The sequence below is a fragment of the Pleurodeles waltl genome, chromosome 5, assembly GCF_031143425.1.
Source record: "Pleurodeles waltl isolate 20211129_DDA chromosome 5, aPleWal1.hap1.20221129, whole genome shotgun sequence".
Lineage (NCBI taxonomy): Eukaryota > Metazoa > Chordata > Amphibia > Caudata > Salamandridae > Pleurodeles > Pleurodeles waltl.
Genome location: NC_090444.1, coordinates 1864840414 through 1864862430, shown reverse-complemented (window position 1 = coordinate 1864862430; position 22017 = coordinate 1864840414). Strand labels below are relative to the sequence as shown.

Below are 22017 nucleotides of genomic sequence, written 5' to 3'. Positions count from 1 at the left end.
CAGTGTCAGATAACAGCCCAGAGGCATACCCTACAAAACCATCTCCACCAGAAGACAGCACCGCGTACTCTCAGGTGGTGGCTAGAGCAGCACAATTTCACAACGTAAGCCTCCACTCAGAACAGGTCGAGGATGATTTCTTGTTCAACACACTCTCCTCCACCCACAGCTCCTACCAAAGCCTGCCTATGCTCCCTGGTATGCTCCGGCACGCAAAAGACATATTTAAGGACCCGGTCAAAAGTAGGGCAATCACACCAAGGGTGGAAAAAAAGTATAAGCCGCCTCCTACAGACCCGGCTTTCATCACAACACAGCTGCCACCAGACTCTGTTGTTGTAGGAGCAGCTAGGAAAAGGGCCAACTCTCACACATCTGGAGATGCACCACCCCCAGATAAAGAAAGCCGCAAGTTTGATGCAGCTGGTAAAAGAGTCGCAGCACAAGCTGCAAACCAGTGGCGCATCGCGAACTCCCAGGCACTACTTGCGCGCTATGACAGAGCCCACTGGGACGAGATGCAACATCTCATTGAACATCTGCCCAAAGACTTCCAAAATAGGGCAAAACAAGTGGTTGAGGAGGGACAGGCCATCTCCAACAACCAGATCCGCTCCTCCATGGACGCTGCAGATACAGCTGCACGGACAATTAATACATCTGTAACTATCAGAAGGCATGCATGGCTCCGAACGTCTGGATTTAAACCAGAGATTCAACAAGCAGTTCTCAATATGCCTTTTAATGAAAAAGAACTGTTCGGTCCAGAAGTGGACACAGCGATTGAGAAACTCAAAAAAGATACGGACACTGCCAAAGCCATGGGCGCACTCTACTCCCCGCAGAGCAGAGGGAATTACAGCTCATTCCGTAAAACGCCCTTTCGAGGGGGGTTTCGGGGTCAAAGCACACAAGCCAGCACCTCACAAGCCACACCGTCCAGTTACCAAGGACAGTATAGAGGAGGTTTTCGGGGACAATATAGAGGAGGGCAATTCCCTAGAAATAGAGGAAGATTCCAAAGCCCCAAAACCCCTACTACTAAACAGTGACTCACATGTCACTCACCCCCTCCACACAACACCAGTGGGGGGACGAATAGGTCATTATTACAGAGCATGGGAGAAAATCACTACAGACACTTGGGTTCTAGCAATTATCCAACATGGTTACTGCATAGAATTTCTACAGTTCCCTCCAAACATACCACCAAAAGCACAAAATTTAACAACACACCATTCCAATCTCCTAGAGATAGAAGTGCAGGCACTATTGCAAAAGAATGCAATCGAATTAGTGCCAAACACACAAATAAACACAGGAGTTTACTCACTGTACTTTCTGATACCAAAGAAGGACAAAACACTGAGACCAATCCTAGACCTCAGAGTAGTCAACACTTTCATCAAATCAGACCACTTCCACATGGTCACACTACAAGAAGTATTGCCATTGCTAAAGCTGCACGACTACATGGCAACTTTAGACCTCAAGGATGCTTATTTCCATATACCAATTCACCCATCGCACAGGAAATACCTAAGGTTTGTATTCAAAGGAATACATTACCAATTCAAGGTACTGCCTTTCGGATTAACAACCGCACCAAGAGTCTTTACCAAATGTCTAGCGGTAGTCGCTGCACACATCAGAAGGCAGCAAATACATGTGTTCCCATATCTAGACGACTGGCTAATCAAGGCCCATTCGTTAATAGAGTGCTCAAATCACACAAATCATATCATACAAACCCTCTTCAAACTAGGGTTCACCGTCAATTTCACAAAATCCAAAATTCGGCCACGCAAGGTACAACAATACCTGGGAGCCATAATAGACACATCAAAAGGAGTAGCCACTCCAAGTCCACAAAGAATTCAAAATTTCAACACCATCATACAACGCATGTATCCAACACAAAAGATACAAGCAAAGATGGTATTACAACTCCTAGGCATGATGTCATCATGCATAGCCATTGTCCCAAACGCAAGACTGCACATGAGGCCCTTACAACAATGCCTAGCATCACAGTGGTCTCAAGCACAGGGTCACCTTCTAGATCTGGTGTTAATAGACCGCCAAACTTACCTCTCGCTTCTGTGGTGGAACAACATAAATTTAAACAAGGGGCGGCCTTTCCAAGACCCAGTGCCACAATACGTAATAACAACAGATGCTTCCATGACAGGGTGGGGAGCACACCTCGATCAACACAGCATACAAGGACAATGGAACGTACATCAAACAAAACTGCATATCAATCACCTAGAACTTCTTGCAGTTTTTCAAGCACTAAAAGCTTTCCAACCAATAATAGTTCACAAATACATTCTCGTCAAAACAGACAACATGACAACAATGTATTATCTAAACAAGCAGGGAGGGACGCACTCCACGCAGTTAAGCATGTTAGCACAAAAAATTTGGCATTGGGCAATTCACAACCAAATTCGCCTAATTGCACAGTTTATACCAGGGATACAAAATCAACTCGCAGACAATCTCTCTCGAGATCACCAACAGGTCCACGAATGGGAAATTCACCCCCAAATACTGAACACTTATTTCAAACTCTGGGGAACACCTCAGATAGACTTGTTTGCGACAAGGGAGAACGCAAAATGCCAAAACTTCGCATCCAGATACCCACACAAACAATCCCAAGGCAATGCCCTATGGATGAACTGGTCAGGGATATTTGCTTACGCTTTTCCTCCTCTCCCTCTCCTTCCTTACCTGGTAAACAAACTCACTCAAAGCAAACTCAAACTCATATTGATAGCACCAACTTGGGCAAGGCAACCCTGGTACACAACGCTGCTAGACCTATCAGTGGTACCCTGCATCAAATTGCCCAACAGGCCAGATCTGTTGACACAGCACAACCAAAGGATCAGACACCCAGATCCAGCATCGCTGAATCTAGCAATCTGGCTCCTGAAATCCTAGAATTCGGGCACTTACAACTTACCCAAGAATGTATGGAAGTCATAAAACAAGCAAGAAGGCCATCCACCAGGCACTGCTATGCAAGTAAATGGAAGAGGTTTGTTTGCTACTGCCATATTAATCAAATACAACCATTACACACAACTCCAGAACATGTAGTGGGTTACTTGCTTCACTTACAAAAATCTAACCTAGCTTTCTCTTCCATTAAGATTCACCTTGCAGCAATATCTGCATACCTGCAGACTACCTATTCAACTTCCCTATATAAAATACCAGTCATTAAAGCATTCATGGAGGGCCTTAGGAGAATTATACCACCAAGAACACTACCTGTTCCTTCATGGAACCTAAATGTTGTCCTAACTAGACTTATGGGTCCACCTTTTGAACCCATGCACTCCTGCGACATACAGTTCCTAACCTGGAAGGTGGCATTTCTCATCGCCATTACTTCCCTGAGAAGAGTAAGCGAGATTCAGGCGTTTACTATACAGGAACCTTTTATACAACTACACAAAAACAAAGTCGTCCTAAGGACCAATCCTAAATTTTTGCCAAAGGTTATTTCACCGTTCCATCTAAATCAAACAGTGGAACTTCCGGTGTTCTTTCCACAGCCAGATACCGTAGCTGAAAGGGCACTACATACATTAGATGTCAAAAGAGCATTAATGTATTACATTGACAGAACAAAGAACATCAGAAAGACTAAACAACTCTTTATTGCATTTCAAAAACCTCATGCAGGAAACCCAATTTCAAAACAAGGTATAGCCAGATGGATAGTTAAATGCATCCAAATCTGCTACCTTAAAGCTAAACGACAGCTGCCCATTACACCAAGGGCACACTCAACCAGAAAGAAAGGTGCTACCATGGCCTTTCTAGGAAACATCCCAATGCAAGAAATATGTAAGGCAGCCACATGGTCTACGCCTCACACATTCACCAAGCACTACTGTGTAGACGTGTTATCCGCACAACAAGCCACAGTAGGTCAAGCTGTATTAAGGACATTATTTCAGACTACTTCCACTCCTACAGGCTGATCCACCGCTTTTGGGGAAATAACTGCTTACTAGTCTATTGCAGAACATGCGTATCTACAGCGACAGATGCCATCGAACTGAAAATGTCACTTACCCAGTGTACATCTGTTCGTGGCATCAGTCGCAGTAGATTCGCATGTGCCCACCCGCCTCCCCGGGAGCCTGTAGCAGTTTGGAAGTTACCTTCAATTATTTATATATGTATCATCTCAACCTTAAATAAGTGCATACTTAGTCACTCCATTGCATGGGCACTATTACTACAATTCAACTCCTACCTCACCCTCTGCGGGGAAAAACAATCGAGGATGGAGTCGACGCCCATGCGCAATGGAGACAAAAGGAGGAGTCACTCGGTCCCGTGACTCGAAAGACTTCTTCGAAGAAAAACAACTTGTAACACTCCGGCCCAACACCAGATGGCGAGCTATTGCAGAACATGCGAATCTACTGCGACTGATGCCACGAACAGATGTACACTGGGTAAGTGACATTTTCATTTTCTATCAACGGGAAGGACATGATCTGTAGTGGTAGCTCTGCCCTTTATAAACTCCTAGCAGAGCAGTGGGTCACGCACCTGGTATATAGAATGAGCGGATTGGTGCATAAAGAACCTGTTAGAACAGTTTTTTCAGTTCCTGGAGAGATGTGTACCCCACCGGAGAAAAGGAAAATGCCAACTCTACATACGAAATGCCAAAGCATTGAAAAATATTCACCACCCTCTGACCTTATAAACTTTACATTGTAGAACATACAGGATATAAAACTACATGCACATATGAGAAGTGTGCATGTATTTGAATAGTCACTTCTTATGGCCTCCTGCTGTCACAGCAACCCACGTTTCCACCCCCAGAACTCCATTCAGAGAATTGTATGTCATATCCTGTTTTTTTTCCCTGCCACTGCAATGCCCGTAATGAAAAAACATACTATTTATATATATGCTGAGCAGGAGCAGTCGGAAGAAAATTCTGCAGGAGGTTTAAATGCCTACAAAGAACCCCAAACTGGTGTTTGGTAACTTTTAACGACCTGTAGAAGTGAGGTGTTATTTTGTCAACATTACCTTTGGCGTTTGCTATTTGCTCTTACTATGTAGCAAACTGTGATTGTTGACCGGTCTGCTTTTATTTCTTTTCATACAGGAGTATATTGTAGGTGAGGAGACAATCCGTGTAATCTCTTTGTCCCGACGGCGTTTGTTTTTTGGGTCACTAAAGGGGTTAAAGAGTGAAAGTTTTGTTCCGTGGAGTGGTGTTGTCTCCCCCAAACTCTGAGAGTCTTATCCAGGCTATTATTCTTTACCTTATGGACTGGCCAATACATCTGTGTTCCTTAGGTGTTCTTTTGTCATAGTGTATTCTCTTCTTTCCTCCACAGTCTCGCAGACCTTTTACTACAAGCCCTTCGGTGGACTCTACAACATGCCCTACTTGATGGACAGCTTCAGTGAGGACTCTGGGAAGCTCAGCCAGTCCGAGTGGTGGGAGCTCTTGTACTTTATAAAGAAGTTAGAACCTCAAGAGCAGCTGGAAGTCAACAGTATCATTCGACAAAACGAGGACGAGCAAGTAAGAGTATTAGCTCGTGCTACGAAGCGATGGTTGCTTCTAATTTGTAGATAAGCCTCTAACAAGTTTGCATAGAATCAAGAAAGCATGTGCATAATGGCAGTTTGTGTAACTTCAGATGCATTGGAATTTTATAGAACTTTCAGACAACACACAGGATCTGGTTCTCTCTCTAACGTAAAGATCTAGTCAGTGGTGGCGTTTGCTGTCTAATCCAGAGAGAATAGATTTTACACAGCAGGTTATTAGGAGGGCATGTTGAGGACACTGCAGTGGGATCTTTAGAGTGCAACACTTTTGTGTTTTTATAATAAAATTTGCCGTGCATGTTGCCCTTTTTCCGCTGTTTGTTCTTTTGTGAACTGGTATGTCTTGAAGGCTGATGACCTCATAGCAGCCTCTTCAGAGATCCCAAAGAATGTAGGGACTACATCACTATTCCTCCATAGCTTTTCCTGCTTCTCACTCCCCAGTCTCCGCCACGACCGCAAAGAGCACCATCTTCTCTGTCACCTCAGCAGTCTGTCTCCTTGGACCACACAGACTCTGATTAAGGGAGTATTCATAATTGGCAAATGTTGTGGTTCTTAGCAGCCTGTCATGAAGACTTTCAATTGGTTGTTTCTTTAGTATGTCAGCCTGTGATTCTCTCAGTGTTAATACATTGTGACATTTGTCATGATCACTGTGGGATGACACAAATGTAGGGCAATCACTGCCAGGGAATATTGAAGGTAGGGTGAAGGTACAAGCTTGTGGTTAATTTGCCAAACGCTAGAAAGCTGCATTTTATGCTTGACTTTTTCCTTTTTAATAAAACTGTGATCTCCTCACACATAATTTCGCAAGTGCCTCTGTTCCCTTGCCCACCAGCACGGGGAGTATTTATAAACCTTCAGAAGTCCACTGTAGATGTTACATCAAAACAGACACATCGTTATGTACATTGTCCATGAACTATTAATTTAGAAGTAAGCTCTGTACCTGGATATGTGTTCATTTGTTATGGCAGTACAGCCAGAAATTGCTGAGAAAGCTTTAGAATGGACTTTAATATGCGCTTTACATAGCTTCTCTGTAACTGGATTGTTCTCTTATAACCATTGGGAACATATCGGCTATAAGTGGTCGACTGTCAGTCAGGAGATGGAAATAGATGCTACTCCGGGATCTCTCTATTGGTGTAGAAATATATAGATGTAATCCACTGACATTCTGAACAACGTGAGGTTCTGCCTATGGCTAATATACAGTTTTTGTCTCTCTCTGCTGCCAGTTGTTGTCAGAAGAAGCCCTGGTCCAGTTGTCTGTGCCCGTGGACCTGGCACAAAAGCTTGTGTGGTTCCTGAACAAGCACTGCCATGGTTGCACCTTAAGTGACCTGCATAGCTCCCACGTCTACACCAAATACTTTCTTGCCAAAGGTGTCTCCGAACAGGATAGCTTGACTGGAGTTTCCACCCCTACAGAATTCTCTGGAGCTGGAAGTTCATTCCAAGGTGCCATGGTCTCAAAGAAGCCAAAGAAGGAACCTGTGTCAGCAGCCACCAGTCCATCAACACCTTCAACGACCGAGAAAACCGACCTGCAACTTTTCAGCGACCTGCTCAAAGCGGAGGTCCTGCAGCTGCCAGAAATGGTGGATGACAAGATCAAAGGTGAGTTTTGCAGTTCACCCTCCACCTTCATATTAAATGTTCCCTCTGACTACTTGTCAATGTGAGTACAATTCATGGCTCAGTATTTGTTTTTTAAAAAGTTTGTGCAACTGCTGAATCTTAGACTTTCACACTTATATTTTTCTGTAAGGTTAGAGTGTGGCATGTTTTTGATATTTTCGTGTAGTGTCCTAAAGCAGTTGTGCAGAAGTGAAGGAGGGTTCTGGTCTGTTAAATATGACTTATCATTTCCTTTGTCGTAACGTTTGTATGTTGTGGATCACATTTTTCTGCATATAAAAGATGCCACGGTATGAAGACAGGACAGTCTGCTTATGGTATGTTTAGTGTAAATTATTCTCACCAAAAATGCCCTTTTTTTCCTAAGCAGCGTTCAGCAGTGTGAAGGGGAGTGAGAAAAAAAACTGCTTGGAGAAGTCTGGGGCAATTGTGGACTTGATCTGTAAATCAAGCTCTGAAGTGGAGTTGCAGTTAACTGCTCTGGGATACATCATCAAACTCCTGGAGGAAGAGCCGGGGCGCGAGAAGCAGATAATCAAAACTGAGAGTGGACCCACGATCAGGTGAGCCAGACATTAGCGATTGTCACTGCGTAGACCAAATGACAATATCTTTCTGTTAAATTTGGGCATTATCATGGCACCCTTTAAACAGACAGTATAGCACTAACTCACAGGCCTAGTAATTCACAAAGTGCAGATTCTCTACTTTGGGACTGTGTCACAAAGACCTTCCTTTGCAGTCTGACCATATGCAGAACGTCAGCTTAACAAAAGTGTTCAGCTATCTTGATAATTAGGGAAGTCCATTCAGCAGGATTTCAGCTTTGAATATAAAAAAAAATCTAAGTTTTCTGTCCCTCAAGACTTTTTTGTACCATCCTGTTTGTCACTAAGAGTTATTCCAAAGCACCACTGTAATTTACAGGAAGACTTACATAGGGGCAGAGCTACTTCATTCTCTCGCCTTCTACTCATTTCATATTTTAACAGCAGAGAAAAGGGATTGAGCGGATGCAGGCAGGTGTAGTGACACAAGGTGGTTAAAGCTATTTTCCCTGGATCATAAAGTGGGAAAGGCAACTTGTCTCCCTTTTCCACAGTCAAGTTATTTAAAAGTTATACTACGTTTGCAAAAAACAAGATCACCCCAAAATAATTTCATACAGATGATTGGGAGGGAAATCTTTGCATCAGATGTTCACTATCAATAAAAATTGGCTTTATGCTAGAATCCAGCTTACATTTCTGTGTTTGACAGTACAAAACTCCATTTCACTTTTGCATCCAGTGTTGCATAGCCTAATGCGTAGTCCTCTTTTCCACTACAGTGCCTTTGTATGTTAGTGGTTACTGTTAGAAATGGGGTCTCTAGTTTGCAGTAGGTTTGCACCCTGTCCAAGTAGGGACCCTCACTCTAGTCAGGATAAGGGAGATACCCGCTCAGATAACCCCTGCTCACCCCCTTGGTAGCTTGGCACCAGCAGTCAGGCTTATCTCAGAAGCAGTGTGTACAGCATTTGCACATTACACACAGTAACACAGTGAAAAAACGACAAAAGGACACCACACCAGTTTTAGAAAAATAGCCAATATTTATCTATGGAAAACAAGACCAATTACGATAAAAATCCAAAATGCAGTTATAAATATGACTTCTGCAAGATTTACTCAAAAATACAGTTCCTTGAAGTCGATAGCTCCACCTGGGGCTATCACGGCATTGTGAGCAACAAAACCAACAGTTCAGGCCGACCGCTGCGTCACAGGCCAGCTACGGTGTCGAATTTGCAGGGCGTTGTGATCCTTGTGGAGTGCTCAGGAGCCCCGCGTTGGTGGCTTAGCGGTGTCTGTTCCAGAGTCGTGCGGGAGTGGTCAAGCCCTTTAAGTTATGCGTGTGGCAGATCGAACTCTGGGCTGATAGTCAGGAGTGCTGGTGTGGATGGTGTCCGGGCTGCGATGCTAAGTGGGATGATGCGATGTGCGGTGCCCACAAGTCATGGTGCAGATAGCGGCTCAGTGACAGCAGACATCGGTGTCGGGGAGACCAGGGCTGCTATGTGCAGCGGGTGGTGCGACGTGTGGTGTCACCAGGTCATGATGCGGGGAGCGTCGTCGTTGCTGAATTGCTGTTGTTGGTATGCCTAAGCCAGCAGTGCAGGATGGTGCTTTGTGACCCTCACGGTCGGTGTCCACAGGCCACGGTGCAGGCAGGGATGCTTGGTGATGACACTGGAGTCGATGGTGCTGGCGTCGGTGGGGCTGATGTGTGGGATGGGATAGTGCTTCGTATGCCTCGCGAGCGGTGTCACAGGTCACGGTGCAGGCAGCGGCGCCGGTGTCAGCAGGAGCGTCATCGTCTGGGATGCCCAGGCTGCGGTGTGAGCAAGGCGATGCCGGAATGCGGTGCCTACAGGTTGTGAGTCGAGCAGCAGCTCGGTGAAGTCGTCCGATGACGGCGTCGGTGAGACCTGAGTGGCAGTGCGGCTGCTTGCGACTTCGGCAAGTCACGGTGCAGACCAGCGGCGTTGTTGGTGGCTGTAGGAAGTTGGCTCTGTATGCACTATTTCAAAGTAAGGAATAGTATGCACAGAGTCCAAGGGTTCCCCTTAGAGGTAAGATAGTGGCAAAAAGAGATAATACTAATGCTCTATTTTGTGGTAGTGTGGTCGAGCAGTAGGCTTATCAAAGGAGTAGTGTTAAGCATTTGTTGTACATACACACAGGCAATAAATGAGGAACACACACTCAGAAACAATTACAGGCCAATAGGTTTTTGTTATAGAAAAATATATTTTCTTAGTTTATTTTAAGAACCACAGGTTCAAATTCTACATGTAATATCTCATTTGAAAGGTATTGCAGGTAAGTACTTTAGGAACTTTGAATAATCACAATAGCATATATACTTTTTACATAAAACACATTTAGCTGTTTTAAAAGGGGACACAGTGCAATTTTCACAGTTCCTGGGGGAGGTAAAGTAATGTTAGTTCTTGCAGGTAAGTAAACCACCTACGGGGTTCAAATTGGGGTCCAAGGTAGCCCACCGTTGGGGGTTCAGAGCAACCCCAAAGTTACCACACCAGCAGCTCAGGGCCGGTCAGGTGCAGAGTTCAAAGTGGTGCCCAAAACGCCTAGGCTTCAATGGAGAGAAGCGGGTGCCCCGGTTCCAGTCTGCCAGCAGGTAAGTACCCGCGTCTTCGGAGGGCAGACCAGGGGGGTTTTGTAGGGCACCGGGGGGGGACACAAGCTCACACAAAAAGTACACCCTCAGCGGCACTGGGGCGGCCGGGTGCAGTGTGCAAACACGCGTCGGGTTTTCAATAGGTTTCAATGGGAGACCAAGGGGTCTCTTCAGCGATGCAGGCAAGGGGGGGCTCCTCGGGGTAGCCACCACCTGGGCAAGGGAGAGGGCCTCCTGGGGGTCACTCCTACAGTGGAGTTCCGATCCTTCAGGTGCTGGGGGCTGCGGGTGCAGGGTCTTTTCCAGCCGTCGGGATTTTAGAGTCAGGCAGTCGCGGTCAGGGGGAGCCTGGGGATTCCCTCTGCAGGCGTCGCTGTGGGGGCTCAGGGGGGACAACTTTGGTTACTCACAGTCACAGTCGCCGGAGGGTCCTCCCTGAGGTGTTGGTTCTCCACCAGTCGAGTCGGGGTCGCCGGGTGCAGTGTTGCAAGTCTCACGCTTCTTGCGGGGATTGCAGGGGTCTTTAAATCTGCTCCTCTGGATACAAAGTTGCAGTCTTTGTTGAACAGGGCCGCTGTTCTCGGGAGTTTCTTGGTCTCTTGGAAGCAGGGCAGTCCTCTGAGGATTCAGAGGTCGCTGGTCCCAGGGAAAGCGTCGCTGGAGCAGTTTTCTTCTGAAGGCAGGAGACAGGCCGGTAGGACTGGGGCCAAAGCAGTTGGTGTCTTCTTTTTTCTTCTGCAGGGGTTTTTCAGCTCAGCAGTCCTCTTCTTCGGTAAGTTGCAGGAGTCTGAGTTCCTAGGTTCTGGGGAGCCCCTAAATACTGAATTTAGGGGTGTGTTTAGGTCTGGGAGGGCAGTAGCCAATGGCTACTAGCCCTGAGGGTGGCTACACACTCTTTGTGCCTCCTCCCAAGGGGAGGGGGTCACATTCCTATCCCAATTGGGGGGGATCCTCCATCTGCAAGATGGAGGATTCCTAAAAGTCAGAGTCACTTCAGCTCAGGTTGCCTTAGGGGCTGTCCTGACTGGCCAGTGACTCCTCCTTGTTTTTCTCATTATCTCCTCCGGCCTTGCCGCCAAAAGTGGGGCCGTGGCCGGAGGGGGCGGGCAACTCCACTAGTTGGAATGCCCTGTGGCGCTGGAACAAAGGGGGTGAGCCTTTGAGGCTCACCGCCAGGTGTTACAGCTCCTGCCTGGGGGAGGTGATAGCATCTCCACCCAGTGCAGGCTTTGTTACTAGCCACAGAGTGACAAAGGCACTCTCCCCATGTGGCCAGCAACATGTCTCGAGTGTGGCAGGCTCCTAAAACCAGTCAGCCTACACAGGTAGTTGGTTAAGGTTTCAGGGGGCACCTCTAAGGTGCCCTCTGGGGTGTATTTCACAATAAAATGTACACTGGCATCAGTGTGCATTTATTGTGCTGAGAAGTTTGATACCAAACTTCCCAGTTTTCAGTGTAGCCATTATGGTGCTGTGGAGTTCGTGTTTGACAGGCCTACTAGTAGCATTTGATTTACAGGCCCTGGGCACCTCTAGTGCACTGTACTAGGGTCTTACCAGTAAATCATATATGCAAATTATGGATAAACCAATCACCAGTAGAATTTACATAGGGAGCTCTTGCACTTTAGCATTTGATCAGCAGTGGTAAAGTGTACAGATCGATCTATCAATCATTAAATTTATTAAGCGCGCTATGTACCCGTTAGGGTTTCAAGGCGCTTGGGGGGGGGGGAGGTGGGGGGGTCACTGCTATCGTTCGAAGAGCCATGTCTTGAGGAGTCTCCTGAAGGTGAGGAGGTCCTGGGTCTGGCGTAGTGAGGTCGGGAGTGAGTTCCAGGTCTTGGCGGCGAGGTGGGAGAAGGATCTGCCGCCAGAGGTCTTTCACTGGATTCGGGGGACGAGGGCACGGTTGGCAGAGCGTAGTTGGCGTGAGGGAACGTAGAAGTTGAGTCTGGTGTTCAGGTAGGTGGGTCCGGTGTCGTGTAGTGCCTTGTGTGCGCGGGTGAGGAGTTTAAAGGTGATCCTTTTGTCCACGGGGAGCCAGTGGAGGTCCTTCAGGTGGTGGGAGATGTGACATCGGCGGGGTATGTCGAGGATCAGGCGGGCGGATGCGTTCTGGATGCGTTGGAGTCGTTTGATGTCTTTTGTTGGGATGCCTGTGTAGAGTGCGTTGCCGTAGTCGAGTCTGCTACTGACGAGGGCTTGGGTCACCATCTTTCTGGTTCCTGTTGGAATCCACTTGAAGATCCTGCGGAGCATGCGGAGGGTGTTAAAACAGGAAGAGGAGACAGCGTTGACCTGTTTGGACATGGTGAGAGCAGAGTCGAGGATGAAGCCGAGGTTTCGTGCATGGCTGGCTGGGGTGGGTGGGGGGCCCAGGGCGGTGGGCCACCAAGAGTCGTTCCAGGCCGAGGGGGTGCGACCAAGGTTGAGGACTTCCGTCTTGTCGGAGTTAAGTTTCAGGCGGCTGTTGCTCATCCATTCGGCGATGGATTTCAGTCCCTCGTGGAGGTTGGCTTTGGCAGTGAGAGGATCTTTGGTCAGGGAGAGCATGAGCTGGGTGTCGTCGGCGTAGGAGAGGATGCTGAGGTTGTGCTGGCGGGCCAGTTGTGCGAGGGGGGCCATGTAGACGTTGAACAGCGTGGGGCTTAGTGAGGAGCCTTGGGGGACGCCGCAGATGAGGTTGGTGGCTTCGGAGCGGAAGAGTGAGAGTCGGACTCTCTGGGTTCTGCCGGAGAGAAAAGAGGAGATCCAGTTGAGGGCTTTGTCTTGGATACCGGCTTCGTGGAGGCGATTTAGTAGGGTGCGGTGGCAGACCGTGTCGAAGGCAGCGGAGAGGTCTAGGAGGATGAGGGCTGAGGTTTCGCCGTTGTCCATTTGTTGTCTGATGTCATCTGTGGCGGCAAGGAGTGCAGTCTCTGTGCTGTGGTTGCGTCTGAAACCGGATTGGGAAGGGTCTAGGATGGAGTTGTCTTCGAGGTAGTGGGAGAGCTGTGCGTTGACTATCTTCTCGATGACTTTCGCTGGGAAAGGGAGGAGGGAGATCGGTCTGAAGTTTTTGAGGTCGTTGAGGTCAGCCTTAGGTTTCTTGAGGAGGGGTTGGATTTCTGCGTGCTTCCAGCTGTCCGGGAAGGTAGCGGTGTTGAAGGAAAGGTGATGAACTTGCGGAGTTTGGGGGCGATGGTGACGTCGGCTTTGTTGAAAACGTGATGTGGGCAGGGGTCAGAGGGAGATCCTGAGTGGATGGAGTTCATGGTCTTTAGGGTTTCGGCGTCGTCTACTTGGGTCCAGGTGGTGATGCGGTCGGCGTGGGAGGAGTTGTTGGGGGTGGGGTCTGGCGGAGGTGTGGTGTTGAAGCTGTCGTGGATGGCTGCGATTTTCTGGTAGAAGAAGGTGGAGAGGTCGTCGCAGAGTTTCTGGGATGGAGGGACGTCGTTGACGTTGGCGTTTGGGTTGGAGAGTTCCTTCACGATGCAGAAGAGTTCCTTGCAGTCGTGAGCATTGTTGTTAAGGCGTTCTGTGAAGTGGGAGCGTTTGGCGGGTCGGATCAGTTGGTGGTGTTCGCGGTTGGCTTCCTTGAGGGTAGCAAGGTTGTTGGGTGTGCGCTCGAGGATCCATTTCATCTTGAGTTTCTGGCAGGTGCGTTTGGAGGTGGTCAGTTCATCTGTGAACCAGGCTGGTTTTTTCTTTTCTTGGTTGACGGTGGGTCTCTTGAGTGGTGCTAGGATGTTGGCGCAGTTGAGGATCCATTGTTGGAGGTTGATAGCGGCGGAGTCTGGGTCGGTGGGGTCGGGTGGTGGTTTTTTCACGAGGGTGCTGGCTAGTTGATCTTCGGTGACTTTTCCCCAGCGGCGGTGAGGCGGTAGAGGGGTGCGGTGGTGTTCGGTGTTTTTCTTGAACGTGAAGTGGACGCAGTGGTGGTCGGTCCAGTGGAGTTCAGAGGTGTGGCTGAATGAGATTTGGTTGCTTGCAGTGAAGAGTGGGTCAAGGGTGTGGCCGGCGATGTGGGTGGGTGTGTTGACCAGTTGACGGAGTCCGAGGTTGGAAGGGTTGGTGGTCAGTGATGCGGTGTTGGCGTCATTGTTGTTCTCCAGGTGGAAGTTAAGGTCTCCCAGGAGGATGTAGTCTGAAGAGGCGAGGGCGTGGGTGCTTGCGAGGTCGGAGATGGTGTCGCTGAAGGGGGCTCTTGGTCCTGGAGGGCAGTATATGAGGGTTCCTCTGAGGGTAGTGTTGGGGTCCGTGTGGATCCGGAAGTGAAGGTGTTCAGCTGTCTTGAGGGTGTCGTCCGTGTGGGTGTGGATCTTGAGGGTGGATTTGTGGACGATGGCTATTCCTCCGCCGATTCCGTTGGTGAGATCTCTTCTGGTGATCTTGTAGCCGTCAGGGATGGCGATGGCGATGTCTGGGGCCGAGGAGTCGTTCCACCAGGTTTCGGTTAGGAAGGCTACGTCTGGGGCGGCGGTGACGAGCAGGTCCCAGAGCTCAATGGCGTGCTTTCGTGCGGAGCGTGTGTTGAGGAGGATGCAGTGCAGATGGTTTGTGTTGGTTGTTGCTGGCTTCGTTGTTCTGTTGCAGGTGAAGTTGCAGGTGCGGCAGGAAAAAGGTCCTTTGGTGTGCTTCGGAGTGGCCTGGAAGCATTCTGTGGAGGAGCCAGGGTTGAGGGCGAGGAGTTCGCTGGCCGAGTAGCGAAGGCTGGGGATGCGGGGGCGGGAGGGAGCGGCGAATGGGGGCGCGAGGGGGGCGGGGCCGCAGGCAGGCAGCGGCAAGGGGGAGCGCCCAAGGGGCGAAAACCAGGGAAAAAAGCAAGGCACAAAACAGTCAAAACAGGCACAAAATACAATTATGGCACAAGTTACAATCTGGGTACAGCAATCAGAGGGGCACAACGGGGGCAGAAGCGCAAGGAGGCAAGGCGCTGAAAATTTGAAAAACACTTGCAGGACGGCGAAAAGCAGCACGCGGGTCAAGTGAAGCTTACTAGAGCCCACTATACTCCAGGGATGAGGCGCAGGAGGATGCCTGCGGGTGGAGGAGGGCCTCGAACACGCTAGCAGCAGCGTGGGCGGGGGTCAGGGGCAGGAGACAGCAGGTTGGTGCTGCGGACGTGGTGGGGCGAGCTCTAGACCTAAGGCAGGTCAGAGGTCGCTCACTCGCGACGCGCAGCGCCAGCCATTAAGAAGGGAGGGGGAGGGAGGAGCAGCTGGGAGGTGGGAGGGAGCGGCGAATGGGGGCGCGAGGGGGGCGGGGCCACAGGGAGGCAGCGGCAAGGGGAGATCGGCAAGGGGGAGCGCCCAAGGGGCGAAAAACAGGGAAAAAAGCAAGGCACAAAACAGTAAAAACAGGCACAAAATACAATTATGGCACAAGTTACAATCGGGGTACAGCAATCAGAGGGGCACAACGGGGGCAGAAGCGCAAGGAGGCAAGGTGCTGAAAATTTGAAAAACACTTACAGGACGGCGAAAAGCGGCACACGGGTCAAGTGAAGCTTACTAGAGCCCACTAGACACCAGGGATGAGGCGCAGGAGGATGCCTGCGGGTGGAGGAGGGCCTCGAACACGCTAGCAGCAGCGTGGGCGGGGGTCAGGGGCAGGAGACAGCAGGTTGGTGCTGCGGACGTGGGGGGCGAGCTCTAGACCTAAGGCAGGTCAGAGTCCAGCAAAACAGAGTCCAGTATACCATAAAAACTGGAGGCCAAAAGGCAAAAAGGGGAGACGTGCCCAAAAGCTGCCAGGTTTAACAGTTACACATTCTAGATAGTTAGTGAAGGTTTCATAGCCTCACTGTCGTTGAAGAAAGTGTCTTGTCTATCTGCTTTGCTTTACCAATATAAAGGCTAGTAACAGTATCGATAATAGGTGCGTTAGTGCATTCTCTTACAAACTCTCAGGTTCCAACCCTTTTCAGTGCATCATTGCACTCTGCGTGAAGTGAGAGCCTCCTCCGTGGCAGTCAGCAGAGGTTAGGAGAATGAGAAAAGGCCCCTTGTGTTGGGATGCAGACGTAGCCTTCCGTGAAGTGGGAGCTTCTTCTGTGGAAGTCGGCAGCGGTTAGGAGAATGAGAAAGGCCCCTTGTGTTAGGATGCAGGCTTATCCTTCTGTGAAGTGGGATCCTCCTCTGTGAAAGTCAGCAGCGGTTAGGAGAATGAGGAAGCCCCCTTGTGTTGGGATGCAGACGTATCCTTCTGTGAAGTGGGAGCCTCCTCCGTGGAAGTCAGCAGCGGTTAGGAGAATGAGAAAGCCCCCTTGTGTTGGGATGCTGATTATCCTTCTGTGAAGTGGGAGCTTCTTCTGTGGAAGTCATCAGCGGTTAGGAGAATGAGGAAGGCCCCTTGTGGTGGGATGCAGATTATCCTTCATTGAAGCGGGAGCCTCGTTCTTGGAAGTCAGCAGCGGTTAGGAGAATGAGGAAGGCCCCTTGTGTTAGGATGCAGATTATCCTTCTGTGAAGTGGGAGCCTCCTCCGTGGAAGTCATCAGCGGTTAGGGAATCATCTAGGTACTCACCTCTTGGGGTTCCATGTTCTCCCAGCTCCCTACTAACTACTCCACATTTTTTGGGTGCGGGACCTGACTTCGCATTCCTCTATTGTATTTTATGGTTTGGCCCCCCTATAAGGCCACAGCTATTTTTAGCTATTTCTTACCAATGTTTTTTGTTTTTCAATGCTAATTCCTAGTACCTACCATGTGTATGTATACTGTATACTTACCTGCATTTTAGGGGTCTGCCTATAAGTAATCTAGTTCAGTGTTCCTGTATAAAGTAACTTTATGTTCGATGGCATCTGTCGCTGTAGATACACATGTTGTGCATAGCCCGCCATCTGGTGTTGGGTCGGAGTGTTACAAGTTGTTTTTTTTCGAAGAAGTCTTTCGAGTCACGGGACCGAGGGACTCCTCCTCTTTGTCTCCATTGCGCATGGGCGTCGACTCCATCTTCGATTGTTTTCTTTCCGCCATCGGGTTCGGACGTGTTCCTTTCGCTCCGGGTTTCGGAACGGAAAGTTAGCTCAAAATCGGAAAGTTACGTCGGTATTGTTGCGTTCGGGATCGAGTTAGATAGCATCGACATCGCATCGATACGATAACATCTCCGTTGCCCTTCGGGGTAGTTTTCGATCCCCCGTCGGGGCCTGGTCGGCCCGACCGCGTGTGACATAGACGCTGATGGAACGGACCCCGTTCCGTTTCTGTCCTAAATGCCACAACAAATACCCATATACAGACCAACATTCGGTCTGTAACCTGTGCCTGTCGCCCGAGCACAGGGAAGAAACTTGTGAGGCCTGTCGTGCGTTCCGGTCCCGAAAAACGCTCTGTGACAGCTGAGCCAGAAGACCGCAAATGGCGTCCACGCCGACAGGACACCGAGATTTCGAGGAACAAGAAGAAGTAGAAGCCTTCTCGATCCATGAATCGGACTCGGACGAATTCGACGACCATGAAACAGTGAGTAAGACGTCGAAGATAGCACATAAGAAAACTGACAAGGCCCAGGGGACGCCACTGCCATCAGGCCATGGCTCAACCCATAAACTCGGTGACCGACCATCGGCACCGAAGAAGGCCGAAATAGTGCCGAGATCGTCCGACTCGGGTCGAGACACAGGCACCCAGCCATCTCGGGACCGAGATAGTGCTGCCGGCAAAGATCGACGCCGAGATAGCGGAGCCGAAGCTGCTCGACGCAGAGACAGCGGCACCGAGGAGGATCGACGCCGAGAGGGGTCGACTCCGAAAAAGAGGAAAGTCTCCTCGGAGCCGAAAAAGAGCGTGGACATGGTTTCGGTGCCAAAACGACCTGCAACCGAGCCAACTACCGGTTCCTATTCAGAGGAACAATCACTGTCCTCTCAAATGCGAAAGCATAGATTCGAAGAGGAATTCCAATCCACGGAGGTGGACCACACTCAAAAAAGGATTTTTATACAGAGTGGAACAGGGAAAATAAGCACCCTCCCCCCTATTAGGAGGAAGAGGAGACTGGAATTCCAACAAGAACAAACACCACAAACAAAACTGGTGAAGAAGGTAACTCCGCCACCCTCTCCTCCACCTGTGGCTCCCATTTCACCGGCACAGACTCCGTCACATTCACCGGCTCACACCACCTTAAGCCAAGGTGACCAGGACCAAGATGCTTGGGACTTATACGACGCCCCAGTGTCGGACAACAGTCCTGAGGCGTATCCTACAAAGCCCTCCCCACCAGAAGACAGCACAGCATATTCACAGGTGGTGGCTAGAGCGGCAGAGTTCCACAACGTGTCTCTACACTCGGAGCCTGTCGAAGATGACTTCCTCTTCAACACCCTCTCTTCCACACATAGCACCTACCAAAGCCTGCCTATGCTCCCAGGAATGCTAAGGCACGCAAAGGACATATTCAAAGAGCCTGTCAAAAGTAGGGCAATAACACCGAGGGTGGAAAAAAAATATAAAGCACCTCCCACAGACCCAGCTTTCATCACCTCACAACTGCCACCAGATTCGGTTGTGGTAGGGGCGGCTCGCAAGAGAGCAAACTCCCACACATCGGGCGATGCACCACCCCCAGATAAGGAGAGCCGAAAGTTCGATGCAGCCGGTAAAAGGGTCGCAGTACAGGCTGCAAACCAGTGGCGCATCGCAAACTCTCAAGCGCTCCTAGCGCGATATGACAGAGCCCACTGGGATGAGATGCAACACCTCATTGAGCATCTACCCACAGAACTACAAAAGAGGGCGAAACAAGTGGTTGAGGAGGGCCAAAACATCTCCAATAACCAGATACGCTCCTCTATGGACGCAGCGGACACAGCAGCAAGAACAGTTAACACGGCAGTAACCATCCGAAGGCACGCGTGGCTACGAACATCTGGTTTTAAACCAGAGATACAGCAGGCGGTGCTCAATATGCCGTTCAATGAGCAACAATTGTTCGGACCTGAAGTGGACACTGCAATTGAGAAGCTAAAAAAGGATACTGACACTGCAAAAGCCATGGGCGCGCTCTACTCCCCGCAGAGCAGAGGCACTTTCAACACCTTCCGCAAGACAACCTTTAGAGGGGGGTTTCGGGGTCAATCCACACAACCCAGTACCTCAGTCAACACCGTCCACCTACCAGGGACAGTACCAAAGGGGAGGCTTTCGGGGCCAATACAAAGGGGGACAATTCCCTAGAAGCAGGGGAAAATTTCAAGGCCCCAAAACACCTACAAACAAACAGTGACTCACACGTCACTCATCCCCTCCACACAACACCAGTGGGGGGAAGAATAAGTCAGTATTACCAAGAGTGGGAGAACATAACAACAGACACTTGGGTCTTAGCAATTATCCAACATGGTTATTGCATAGAATTTCTTCAAATCCCTCCAAACATACCACCAAAAACACAAAATATATCAAAACAACATTCGGACCTCCTAGAAATAGAAGTTCAAGCATTACTGCAAAAGAACGCAATAGAACTGGTACCAGATACATAAACAAATACAGGGGTTTACTCACTGTACTTTCTAATACCAAAGAAGGACAAAACACTGAGACCAATCCTAGACCTCAGAACACTAAACACATACATCAAATCAGAACACTTTCACATGGTCACGCTACAGGAAGTGTTACCATTGCTAAAGCAACAAGATTACATGACAACCTTAGATCTCAAAGACGCGTATTTCCACATACCAATACATCCGTCGCACAGGAAATACCTAAGGTTCGTATTCAAAGGAATACATTACCAATTCAAAGTATTGCCGTTCGGTTTAACAACTGCACCAAGAGTCTTCACAAAGTGCCTAGCAGTAGTGGCTGCACACATCAGAAGGCAGCAAATACACGTATTCCCGTATCTAGACGACTGGCTAATCAAGACCGACTCACTGACCAGGTGCTCACACCACACAGATCAGGTCATATAAACCCTCTACAAACTCGGTTTCACCATCAACTATGCGAAATCACACATTCTGCCGTGCAAGGTACAACAATACCTAGGAGCGACAATAGATACAACAAGGGGAATAGCCACTCCAAGTCCACAAAGGGTTCAAAATTTCCAAAAGATTATACAACGCATGTATCCAACACAAAGAATACAGGCGAAGATGATATTACAACTCCTAGGCATGATGTCCTCATGCATAGCCATTGTCCCAAACGCAAGGTTGCACATGCGGCCCTTACAACAGTGCCTAGCATCACAATGGTCACAAGCACAGGGTCAGCTTCTAGATCTGGTGTTGATAGACCGCCTAACATACCTCTCGCTTCTATGGTGGAACAATATAAATTTAAACAAAGGGCGGCCTTTCCAAGACCCAGTGCCACAATACGTGATAACAACAGATGCTTCCATGACAGGGTGGGGAGCACACCTCAATCAACACAGCATACAAGGACAATGGGACGTACATCAAAGAAAGCTGCATATAAATCACCTCGAATTACTAGCAGTTTTCCAAGCATTGAAAGCATTTCAACCAATCATAACTCACAAATACATTCTTGTCAAAACGGACAACATGACAACAATGTATTATCTAAACAAACAGGGGGGGACACACTCGACACAGCTGTGCCTTCTGGCACAAAAAATATGGCAATGGGCAATTCACAACCACATTCGCCTAATAGCACAGTTTATTCCTGGGATCCAGAATCAACTTGCAGACAATCTCTCTCGAGATCACCAACAGGTCCACGAGTGGGAAATTCACCCCCAAATTCTAACCACTTACTTCAAACGTTGGGGAACACCTCAAATAGACTTATTTGCAACAAAGGAGAACGCAAAATGCCAAAACTTCGCATCCAGATACCCACACAGGCAGTCTCAAGGCAATGCCCTATGGATGAACTGGTCAGGGATATTTGCGTACGCTTTCCCCCCCTCTCCCTCTCCTTCCATATCTAGTAAACAAATTGAGTCAAAACAAACTCAAACTCATACTGATAGCACCAACATGGACAAGGCAACCATGGTACACAACACTGCTAGACCTATCAGTAGTACCCCACGTCAAGTTGCCCAACAGGCCAGATCTGTTAACACAACACAAACAACAGATCAGGCATCCAAACCCAGCATCGCTGAATCTAGCAATCTGGCTCCTGAAATCCTAGAATTCGGACACTTAAACCTCACACAAGAATGTATGGAAGTCATAAAGCAAGCTAGAAGACCATCCACTAGACACTGCTATGCAAGCAAATGGAAAAGGTTTGTTTGCTACTGCCATCATAATCAAATTCAACCATTACACGCATCTCCAAAAGATGTAGTGGGTTACTTACTACACTTACAAAAATCGAACCTGGCCTTTTCTTCCATTAAAATACACCTAGCAGCTATATCTGCATACCTGCAGATTACCCATTCAACTTCACTATTTAGGATACCTGTCATTAAAGCGTTTATGGAAGGCCTTAAAAGAATTATACCACCAAGGACACCACCCGTTCCTTCATGGAACCTCAACATCGTCTTAACAAGACTCATGGGTCCACCCTTTGAACCTATGCACTCTTGCGAAATACAATTCCTAACCTGGAAAGTTGCATTTCTCATCG

At 48.7% G+C, this 22017-nt stretch overlaps 1 protein-coding gene across 1 annotated transcript in view; it reads left to right on the top strand.

Moving 5' to 3' along the window:
• Positions 1–22017, top strand: part of CUL9 (cullin 9) — a 576404-nt gene that overhangs the window by 107988 nt on the left and 446399 nt on the right. Inside the window, exons 7-9 of the mRNA XM_069236395.1 lie at positions 5394–5584; positions 6861–7242; positions 7634–7826. Of these exons, the coding sequence (XP_069092496.1) occupies positions 5394–5584; positions 6861–7242; positions 7634–7826 (766 nt within the window). The remainder of the gene's footprint in view (positions 1–5393; positions 5585–6860; positions 7243–7633; positions 7827–22017) is intronic.